This window comes from Crinia signifera, chromosome 6 (assembly GCF_055691185.1).
Source record: "Crinia signifera chromosome 6, ASM5569118v1, whole genome shotgun sequence".
NCBI classification, from domain to species: Eukaryota; Metazoa; Chordata; class Amphibia; order Anura; family Myobatrachidae; genus Crinia; species Crinia signifera.
Genome location: NC_139222.1, coordinates 255,158,537 through 255,170,722, shown reverse-complemented (window position 1 = coordinate 255,170,722; position 12,186 = coordinate 255,158,537). Strand labels below are relative to the sequence as shown.

General features: G+C 46.0%; 1 protein-coding gene across 1 annotated transcript in view; it reads left to right on the top strand.

Annotated features, from left to right (window-relative positions):
- Positions 1–12,186, top strand: part of LOC146009230 (alpha-2-macroglobulin-like) — a 240,847-nt gene that overhangs the window by 218,893 nt on the left and 9,768 nt on the right. Inside the window, exons 31-33 of the mRNA XM_083149392.1 lie at positions 3–127; positions 1,642–1,732; positions 4,878–4,946. Coding sequence (XP_083005518.1) covers positions 3–127; positions 1,642–1,732; positions 4,878–4,946 — 285 coding nt within the window. The remainder of the gene's footprint in view (positions 1–2; positions 128–1,641; positions 1,733–4,877; positions 4,947–12,186) is intronic.

The window sequence follows — 12,186 nt, the reverse complement described above, 5'->3', positions numbered from 1 at the left end:
AGTCACATCTGCATTATAACAGTATTCCTGACCATTCCGATGACCACTTTTCCATCAATGTCACCACCCAACCAGCCGTCTGCACCCATGAAGGACAAAAAGAGTTTGAACTCCATGTGGACGTCAGGTAAGAATAACACTGTAAAGCCTAATCCATTGCCACATCTGCTTTTACTTTAGTATACTGTATAGGACAGTCACTGTAGAAATAAAAATGAAGACAATTTCTTGAATATAGAACAAGACAATATGTGAGCAACTGTCTTCAGACTATGGTGGCCAGAAATTATATTTTCTTTAATATTTACTGGATGCATATAGCCACTGCTTTCTGCTTTGATGGCAATAGTCCACCATAACACCTGTTTATGATGAGATGTCGAGTGACTATTCTCATAGCATACAGTATATATATTTTAATGTTTTATATATTTTTAACAAATTGAATACATTTATGTACTATTAAATCTTCTGCCATTGGTTTGGGTAATTCATTTTGGCTACATTCAATGTACATCTGTTAGACGATATAGCACCAGTCCACTTTCCTCCCCACTATTACTCATATTGGTTTGAAGCTTCTGGGAAAGCTGGGGGGTTCTGCTTTTTGTTTTTATTTGTACAATACATGGTAACCTTTACTTGTTTTGATGGAGAAAAAATTATGGACGAATGTCATGTGCAGGAAGGTGTATTGACATATATGTTGAGATAGGAGAGGTGGTTCACGACCAACTACTTTGTAACTGTATTCTTAGTCAGTGAAGAAAGTTTGCTGATGGGGGGGTGCAGGAGTGGAGACACAATACCTCAGGTTACTAAAATAATGCTGCCCATACTCCTGTGAGATATTGTATACAATCATTCGATTCTGGCCGATAAATCAAATGATTGTATGCATTTTTAAGGGACTTTCCGACACGATGCGCGGGCTCGCCGTCAAATGTTGTGTCGACAGATATTATCTGCACATAATATCTATCGAATTGTAGGAGCAGTCGCATGTGGTTTTTAACCACATGCAATTGCTTGAATACAATCCAAGGGTGGGGGGCGGAGGGGACGCATTCAGCATTGTGGGGGTTGGTGAGCGGGGGCCCTAGGGACGTACCTGCGTCTCGTATCAGGGGGTGGCAGAGTAGTGTGGCGCTTTGCGGGCGGCGGGAGTAAGTAGTGGCGGGAGAATTGTTTAAAATACTGGGCTGCCCTGTGATTGGTTGAGAGAGCTCAGCCAATCACAGGGCAGCCCAGTGTTTTAAACAACTCTTCTGCCACCGCTGACTCCTGCCGCCTGCAAGTGCTACTGCTAGCATACACTACTCCGTCGCCCCCTAACCGCCCTCTTTTAGCACCCGATGTGCCATCGGAGGATGGCATTCAACATCGGGTGCTGACTTTTGCACCCAAAAATGTGATCGGATTCGATGAACATCGTACTTCGATGTCGCATCGAATCCCATCACATAAGTGTATGGGCAGCATAAGATAAACAGCATTATTAATAATATATTTAGGTGGAAAGAGGTGAGACAATGGAAGACCAGAGTGGAATAGGTTACAATAGTTTAATATTGACCATGTTTGATAGATTTTGCTAAGGAACCTAGAGCTCCCTCATTTTACTTTTCCATCCTGTTCTAGATACACAGGAAAGCGGGAGGAGACTAACATGGCTCTGGTTGTGGTGGAGTTTCTGTCAGGATTTGTGCCTGATAAGAAGAGTATTAAAAAGGTAAGAAATGGCATTTAATAATCTATTATATTGCTCTGAAAATGATGTACTGCAGGTCTGCAGTGTTAGAATGAATTCTGTGTTTTGATGAAACTGGAAGCAAATCTGACAGCATTGGAAAATGAAGGAAACCGGGCTATCATGGGCATATTTTTGAATTATTGTGCTTTATACACAATGTTTATAATTTGAATATTGAAAGTACACAATCATGGAAAGAAAGCCTAAAGTATGCCTGCAATGCACAAAGATAAAATAATACAGGTTGAGTATCCCTTATCCAAAATGCTCGGGACCAGGAGAATTTTGGATAACGGATTATTCCGTATTTCTGAATATTTTAATATTTCAATGATGTATTTTGAAGTATCTTGCATTTATGCTGTATAAACACATAATATACACACAAATATATTTTATTACCACATAAAATACACACAAATATATTTTAATTGTTCAAAAAACAAGGTTTCAAAACGTGAAACAAAATGTGTGTACTATCTCAGCACCAGGGGCTGGCTGGCAATTTTTAGCCTGGGGGGCAAGTCCAGAGCACTGGCCCATAAGTAACAGCGTATCGTTAAATGGAGGTTTTTCGTATATGTATTAATAAAAAAAAAAAAAACAATCATAGGATTATACTAAAAAAACAATCATAGGATTAACTAGCCTGCTCCCCCTGGCTAGTTATGCCAGAACCAGTGGTGTAAGTAGCCACTTTGGTACCCTGTGCCAGAAAGGAAATTGGTGCTTGCCCCACCACCACACTAAATATAGGAGAGTGCGCGCCGAAGGCGCGCGGCAAAATGTAGGAGCGATACTTCATGGGGAAGAGGCGTGGCCCTATAAAAGTACTAATAACATCGTAATGCCCATAACACATTATACCACACACAGTAATGCCCATTATGTATTATGCCACACAGCGTAATGCCCCTTACACAATATGCCGCACACCATAATGCCCATATGATATTACGACACACATTATGCTCCACGCAATGCCCCGAGTACACCTGCATATGACTACATAATGGCCCAGGGTTACCGACAGTAGTAGCGCTGTATATATATATATATATATATATATATATATATATATATATATATATATATATATATATATATATATCGCACACAGTTACCGACAGTAGCAGCGCAACTTATATTGTACATAACGTCCACATCAGTTGCTGACAGTAGTAGCGCTGCTTATACGTAACACCCACACCAGTTGCCGACAATAGTAGCGTTGCCTATACATAACAACCGCACCAGTTTCTGACAGTAGTAGTGCTACTTATACGTAACACCCACACCGACACCAGACGCAACAGCAGTAGTGCTGCCTATACATATGCCCCCACCAGTTGCCGACACTAGTAACGCTGCCTGTACATATGTCCACACCAGTTGCCGACACTAGTAAAGCTGCCTGTACATATGCCCACTCCAGTTGACGACACTAGTAGCGCTGATTATACATATGCCCACACCAGTTGCCGACGCTAGTAGCGCTGCTTGTACATATGTCCACACCAGTTGCCGACACCAGTAGCGCTGATTATACATATGTCCACACCAATTGCCGACACTAGTAGCGCTGCCTGTACATATGCCCACACCAGTTGCCGACACTAGTAGCGCTGCATGTACACATGCCCACACCAGTTGCCGACACTAGTAGCGCTGATTATACATATGCCCACACCAGTTGCCGACACTAGTAGTGCTGCTTGTACATATGCCCACACCAGTTGCCGACACTAGTAGCGCTGCTTGTACATATGTCGACACCAGTTGCCGACACTAGTAACGCTGCCTGTACATATGTCCACACCAGTTGCCGACACTAGTAAAACTGCTTGTACATATGTCCACACCAGTTGCCGACACTAGTAGCGCTGCTTGTACAAATACCCACACCAGTTGCCGACACTAGTAGCGCTGCTTGCACAAATGCCCACACCAGTTGCCGACACTAGTAACGCTGCCTGTACATATGTCCACACCAGTTGCCGACACTAGTAGCACTGCTTGTACACATGCCCACACCAGTTGCCGACACTAGTAACGCTGCCTGTACATATGTCCACACCAATTGCCGACACTAGTAGCGCTGCTTGTACACATGCCCACACCACTTGCCGACACTAGTAGCGCTGCTTGTACACATGCCCACACCAGTTAAAGTACACTCACATTTTACATACCTGGTTCAGGGCACTTCAGGCTGGCAGCTCATCATCTCCTTCACAGTCGTGTAGCTCCGCCCCCTCCGGACGTTAGCCCCGCCCCTTTTCCGATCCCTACAGGGACGCTGAACAGGAGCAGGGTGCTATCCTCTGTGCTGTCCACGCTGCTGCCTGTAATGCAGTGTGAAACAGGCGCAGCAGCTGCAGGCAGCCACAGAGGTCTGAGCTCCTCAGAGAGTTCACAGCCACTCTCTGTAGCGGCCTCCTGCACTAGACGTCCTCAGTGCAGGAGGCCGGCGGCCATGTTTCCGAAGACCAGTCGGAGACTGGTTAGCCATGGCTGCAGCAGCAGCCTCAGAAACAAACAGGCGGCCCCGCACACATTAGATTGAGCGGCCCGGGGGGCACATGGCACCCTGCCCCCCGGCCCAGCCCGCCCCTGCTCAGCACTGAATTTGAATGCCAAGCAATCATTGTCTTGCACATGTATAGTGCCAGTTACATATCATGTCCCCAGTGATGCTGTTACAAATGTCCCCAGTGAGTTTTTAGCAAAAAAAATAAATTTTTTCACTTTCTGGAATGTCCGTATTTCGGAATAATTCGGATAACGGATATTCGGATACGGGATACTCGACCTGTACTTATTTATATATATATATATATATATATATATATATATATATATATATATATATATATATATACACACACACACACACACATATACTGTGTATATATATATATATATATATATATATATATATATATATATATATACATTTTATATATATATATATATATATATATATATATATATATATATATATATATATATATATATATATATATATATATATATATATACTTACATAGATACATGTACAGAATATGGCTCAATCAAGCTGCAAGCATTGTGAATATCCATGTTATTGTTTTACTTCCTGCAGTTGGAGAAAAATCCTTTAGTAAAAAGAACAGAGGTGTCGGAAAGTAATGTCACCATTTACTTAGACAAGGTAAGGAATGTATCAGTCTATTTAAATTAATGGCTGTATTTGCACATCTACAAATCTGTTTCTAAGGAAATAAATCAGCTACAAATCCATAAAATATAAGTATTGTAGTGATTCTATGGATTGAAGTAAAAATTTGTCCATTTGTTATAAAAAAAAAACCATAAACTTGCCTTATACATGAAACATGCTACATTGGGATATGTTGGGGTAGATAACAGACAATAACAATGTATGAAGTCTAGAAAAGGATCGGATCTATACGCATGCATATATATGGAAACTATCTGCCTTCTAAGGCGCCTATTGAATTATAATGATTGACATTTAACCTTAACTCTATATTACCCCTAGAAATAAATCACATGGACACATCTTTTACTAAAAATAACAACACGGACAACAACTGCATAAGTCAAAGATATTTATTAAATGGTATGACCCTATTGTAAAAGGGATGGCTAGGAAAGCGCTTGGGGACCGGCTCCGGTCAAAAGGTGTTAATAATGGTGGTGACTGCAACGCCCCAACTCATAACCTGGGCAATGAAACGCCCACATCTATTTAAAGGTACAGCCTGCACTGTGACGATCTCACCACCCCTTCTGTTGCATGGGGAGGACACTTCCAGAAAGTGAGCAACATCCCCCCACGGAGGCAGGACTCACCAGTCGTCCTGTCAAAGGGTGGCAATACCGCACAGTGACCACCTGTACCTCAAAATGACTGCTGGTCGAGAGCGTCTTCTAGACAATTTTAATTAAAGATTGTCACAATTGTATTAAACTACCCGCCTATTCAGCTCGGGAATTGGCTAGACCTAATGCAGAGGTGCGGAGTCTAACCGTGCCGAGGGTTTTCTGCCAGTGACCCCTCCAATTGGGATTTGGGCTTCTGCGGCACTCGACACGTCGGTCGCGGTCCTCTGATTAGGTTTCCCTTTAAGAGCTAAAGGCCGGGAGTAGGTGATATGGAGAAGCGGTCGTCTAGCCGGGTCGGTATCTATGTGGTCAGTTAGGAGCCCAGGGGAGAGGCAAAGGTGGTCCAAGACAAGCCGGGTCATACACGGGAGACACTGATTGCGGTACACTGGGATAAGACGGAGGGATAGTCGAGAGCAAGCTGAGGTCATACACGGAGAAGTCACAAGCGGAGTACAAGGGGTTAAGCGGGAGAATCGTCAGTAACAAGCCGGATCAAACAGTAGTAATGGAGACAAGCACTAAAGCACAGTAACGCTGGAGTAGGTGTGAGCCTATACTCTGTCGGGGTTTACCTGTCAGGGACTTCCTTTTATCCCTGCAGGCAAAACCCCTAATTTCCTGCCTGTGCCTTTAAAAGTGCATGAGAGCGGCGCACGCGCCCCTAGTGAGCGCGCACCCGCCTGCCCGACAGAGCCCTGCTTCCTGTTTCCCGCGGCACCACCGGGAAACCACTGCTGACAGTGGGGACCCCGGTGCCCTGACCCGGACAGCCCCGCACGCAGCCCCAGACCTGCTGCCGCCGTCGCTGAGCCCTGAGAGGGTGCCCGCACCGGACCCGGTAAGTGACCACCGCGGTCCGGGAGGCTGTACCATTACCCCCCACCCTAGGGGTGGGCACCGAACACCCTATGAACGGTTTACTGGGATATTTCTGATGAAACTTGCGGAGTAACTGTGGAGCATGAATCTCAGAGGCCTTAACCCAGCAACGCTCCTCAGGACCGAATCCTTTCCAGTCGATGAGGAATTGAACACGACCCCTGGAAATTCTTGAATCCAAAATCTGCCTTATCTCATATTCCTCATGACCATCTACCAGGAGGGGCGTATAAGGCCGTTTGAAAGAAGAAAACTTATTGAGAATAAGCGGTTTTAGGAGTGACACATGAAAGACGTTGGGAATCCTAAGGGATCTAGGAAGTTTGAGTCTTACCGCCACTGGATTAATCACTTGAAGGACATAAAAGGGACCGATGAACTTTTGGGCTAATTTTATAGACGGAACTTTGAGCCTTAAATGTCTCGTGGAGAGCCATACTCTATCTCCAGGTTTAAATTGAGGAGCCGCTTTCCTTTTATAATTGGCAAAACGTCTGTAGCGATCAGAGGTTTTAGTAAGGTTTCTTCTCACCTCAGACCAGATATTCAGAAACTTTTTAACCATGTGTTGGACAGCTGGCAGAGTACTGGAAGACCTTGAAAAAATTTCAGGAAGATTAGGATGGAATCCATTTTGAATGAAAAATGGAGACTGACCGGTGGACTCGTGGTAGAGATTGTTGTGGGCAAATTCTGCCCAAGGGAGCAACGACGCCCAATCATCTTGACTGGCTGACACGTAAATCCTTAAAAACTTTTCAAGGTCTTGGTTAACCCTTTCGGTCTGCCCATTGCTCTGGGGATGGTAAGCCGAAGAGAAGTTGAGTTTGATATTAAAGGAAGAACATAAAGCTCGCCAAAACTTGGAAGTGAATTGGACTCCTCTATCTGACACAATACTTTAAGGAAATCCATGCAGTCTAAAGATATTCTTTATAAAACTCTCGGCCAGCTGAGAAGCAGATGGAAGACCCTTGAGAGGAATGAAGTGAGCCGCCTTGGAAAAACGATCCACCACCACCCAGACAGTATTAAAACCTTGGCTAACCGGGAGTTCAGTGATGAAATCCATCGAAATATCAACCCAGGGGTGAGTTGGGACTGGAAGGGGCTGAAGTAACCCAACTGGAGCTTCTGGTATGGACTTGTGTTGGGCACATGTATCGCAAGCAGCCACGAAGTTCTTAACGTCTGTTTTGACTGAGGGCCACCAGTAACTACGACAAATGATCTCTGTAGCCTTCTTGACGCCAGCGTGTCCGGTGAAGTGAGAGGAGTGGAACCAACTTAGCAGTTTAATTCGGGACTTTGATGGCACAAACGTCTTCCCTACGGGGACTTTAATCTTTTTGGAGGATGCAATGAAGCAAGATGACTTTAGGATAGGCTTCTGGTCATCTAACTCCTCTGAAGCAGCTGGCCCAAAGACTCGCGAAAGTGCATCTGCCTTAATGTTTTTGTCTCCTGGGCGATAAGTTAGCACCAGATTGAATCGGTCAAAAAATAAGGACCATCGAGCCTGTCTATAATTTAGGCAGTGAGCCGTCTTGAGGTACATTAGGTTTCTGTGATCAGTAGAGACTGTTACTGGGAATCTTGCGCCCTCCAATATATGACGCCATTCTTGTAAGGCCAATTTGATGGCTAACAGCTCTTTATCCCCTACAGCATAATTTCTTTCTGCAGGTTGAAATTTCTTGGAGAAGAAACCACAGGCGTACCATTTGTTAGCTTCATCTTTTTGAGAAAGAACTGCCCCTACCCCTACTGAAGATGCATCTACTTCCACAAAGAAGGGTTTGTCAGGGTTAGGCCGCCTTAAGATGGGTGCGGAAAGAAAGAGTTGTTTGAGTAATGAAAAGGCTTGCTTAGCCTCAGCAGACCACTCTTTGGTATTCTCGCCTTTGCGAGTGAGCTTGGTTATAGGAGCTACTACAGAAGAGTAACCCTTTATGAACTGTCTGTAGAAGTTGCAAAAACCCAAAAAACGTTGGATGGACTTTAACCCTACCGGTTGTGGCCAGTCAGAGATTGCAGACAATTTCTTTGGGTCCATCCGTAATTCTGACCCAGTAACAATGAAACCCCAAAAAGGCATCTCTTGTTGTTCGAATGAGCATTTTTTAGTTTGCAGTACAACCGGTGCTTACGAAGACGAATTAGAACTTCCTGAACATGCTGCTGATGTACATGAAGATTTCTTGAAAAAATTAAGATGTCGTCCAGGTAGACAATTACAAATTTGTTCAAAAGATCTTGGAAGATATGGTTCATGTATCTTTGGAAGACTGCCGGGGCGTTGCTCAAGCCGAACGGCATCACCAAGTACTCAAAGTGTCCATCTCGCGTATTGAAGGCTGTCTTCCACTCATCTCCTGACCTAATTCGGATCAAATTATATGCCCCGCGAAGATCCAGTTTCGTGAAAAAACGAGCCCCTTTGATTTTGTCAAAGAGTTCAGAGATGAGAGGAAGAGGAAAACGGTCCTTCACCGTAATGGCATTGAGACCCCTATAATCGATACAGGGCCTGAGGCCCCCCGTCTTTTTTCTTAACAAAAAACAAACCCGCTCCCGCCGGTGACTTGGACTCCCTGATAAAACCCTGCTCCAAATTATCTTTAATATACTCAGAGACTGCCTGAGACTCTGCCATGGACAATGGAAACACTCGACCCCGAGGAGGACATTTCCCAGGAACTAAATCTATGGCACAATCCCAGATCCTATGGGCTGGTAGCTTCTCCGCCTCTTTCTTGCTGAACACGTCTGCAAAGGATTGATAGGCAATCGGGAGCTTGAGGCTGGTTCCCAGTTTGGAGGATGATATAGAACAGGAATATCGTTTGACCTGTTCAAGGCATCGCCCCTGACAACCCTGCCCCCATGCCAACACTTGAGGACGCTTCCAGTCCAGTATAGGTGAATGCAATTGCAGCCATGGCAATCCCAAAATGATGGGGTTCTCTGCTGAAGGGAGCACAAAGAAGGAAATGGACTCTTGATGAAGAATCCCTACTCTCATTAGTACTGTTGAAGTATTGGAGCGGATGCTTGAAAAGGGCAATCTATTGCCATCTACTCCTATGATGTGTAGAGGATTCGTCAGTCCGTGACACGGCACTCCCAAGCGTTTGGCTGTGTCTGCGGTGATAAAGTTACCATCCGCGCCGGAGTCTAGGATTGCTTTGAAAACCGAGGAAGAATTCCCATAAGTTAGAGTTACATCGATGGTGAATCCAATTGCGGACACTTGAGAAGAGGTATACGATAGTGTGCCTAACCTGACCCCCTTACAATCAGTTAGGCCTTGTCGTTTCCCGGGCGCTTAGGGCAAGCAGAAAGAAGATGACCTGACTCCCCGCAGTACAAACACAGTCGATTTTTGAATCTTCGCTCTCTTTCTGCGAAAGGAAGGCGAGCTTTCCCAAACTGCATGGGTTCATTCAATTGTTGACTTGCCACGGAAGCCGATGCCGACGATGGGCTAGCTGGAGGAATAAATCGAGGTGCCAACTTGAAACTGTACTTCCGGGATTGTTCCCTCTCCTTGTCCCTCTCTTGGTAACGGAGGTCCACTTGTGTACATAAGGAAATGAGGTCGTCCAAAGAAGTCGACGGCTCTCGACCTGCCAACTCATCCTTAATTTTCTCGGACAGCCCCTGTGTGAAAGTGGCCATCAGGGCCTCCTCGTTCCACCCCAACTCGGATGCGAGGGTCCTGAACTGAACCGTGTATTGTCCCACAGTCTGGGTTCCCTGTCTCAGCCGAAGAATGGCTGAAGCGGCGGACGTCACCCGGCCCGGTTCATCAAACACCTTACGGAACTCGGTGATGAATTCAGTGATGCTATTAATCACCGCGTGATCCTTCTCCCAGAGTGGAGAGGCCCAGGACAGAGCTTGACCTGATAGTAGCGAAATCATGTAGGCTACCTTCGCTCTATCCGACGGGAAGGATGCCGCCTGTATTGGATAAGGCACTGATTCAGAAATCCCCGACAATCCATAGGATTCCCATCGAATTTAGCTGGGTTCGGAATGCGAAGTGAAGGAGCACTTGCTGCGACCACCGGGGGAAGTGGTACCGGAGGCGGTGGAGCTGGAGGGGCTTCAATACGTTGCATCAGGGTCTGCAGACATTGCATGATCTGTGCCTGATCCTGTTCCTGCTTGTTCACTCTGGTTAGCAGATGCTCCAGAAGCTCCTTTGGAGACGGACCGGCCGCTGGATCCATATTTATGGGCCAGAGTATTCTGTCACAATTGTATTGAACTACCCGCCTATTCAGCTCGGGAATTGGCTAGACCTAATGCAGAGGTGCGGAGTCTAACCGTGCCGAGGGTTTTCTGCCAGTGACCCCTCCAATTGGGATTTGGACTTCTGCGGCACTCGACACGTCGGTCGCGGTCCTCTGATTAGGTTTCCCTTTAAGAGCTAAAGGCCGGGAGTAGGTGATATGGAGAAGCGGTCGTCTAGCCGGGTCGGTATCTATGCGGTCAGTAAGGAGCCCAGGGGAGAGGCAAAGGTGGTCCAAGACAAGACGGGTCATACACGGGAGACACTGATTGCGGTACACTGGGATGAGACGGAGGGATAGTCGAGAGCAAGCTGAGGTCATACACGGAGAAGTCACAAGCGGAGTACAAGGGGTTAAGCGGGAGAATCATCAGTAACAAGCCGGATCAAACAGTAGTAATGGAGACAAGCACTAAAGCACAGTAACGCTGGAGTAGGTGTGAGCCTATACTCTGGCGGGGTTTACCTGTCAGGGACTTCCTTTTATCCCTGCAGGCAAAACCCCTAATTTCCTGCCTGTGCCTTTAAAAGTGCATGAGAGCAGCGCGCGCGCCCCTAGTGAGCGCGCACCCGCCTGCCCGACAGAGCCCTGCTTCCTGTTTCCCGCGGCACCGCCGGGAAACCACTGCTGACAGCGGGGACCCCGGTGCCCTGACCCGGACAGCCCCGCACGCAGCCCCAGACCTGCTGCCGCCGTCGCTGAGCCCGGAGAGGGCGCCCGCACCACCCACGCCCCCGGACCCGGTAAGTGACCACCGCGGTCCGGGAGGCTGTGACAAAGATTTTGAAAAGCCGAATTAGGTGATGGCCAACAGGCCAGGTAGCAATTGAGAGAGCAAGGGAAGGGAGGGTGGGATTCCAGACTCAAAGAGGAAGCAGCATCATCTGACTCCATTATACCCCTGCACAAGCTACCACCCCTTGACTACCTAATTGGCTGACCCATCTATCAATCACCCTAAGCTTCCATAAGTAATCTATCCAGTCACAAAATGTTATTGAGACAATCACTAAATTCACAGGCTCTTAAATGCCCTCCTGCCTATACAGCTCTCACTTAATCTGATCAGTTTTATAGATAAGTTGCATGAAGTTAACAGCAAGCAGGAGAGTACTGTAGCATATTTGGCAAATAAATAAAGATGATATTGATGACTGAGGTTTGGGGTTCCACATCCCATGTCAGCAAGCAAACCTAAGCTGCTCCCAGCAAGAAACACTATGCAAGCTCTATACAAGCTCTCTATATCTTTTTTTTTAGTAGTGTACTTTATAAAGTATCAATATGTGAACTTATTCCATTGCTCCCCTATGGGTACTTTGTCCTAATGGCACCCTTGTGAATCAAGAACTCAAACTC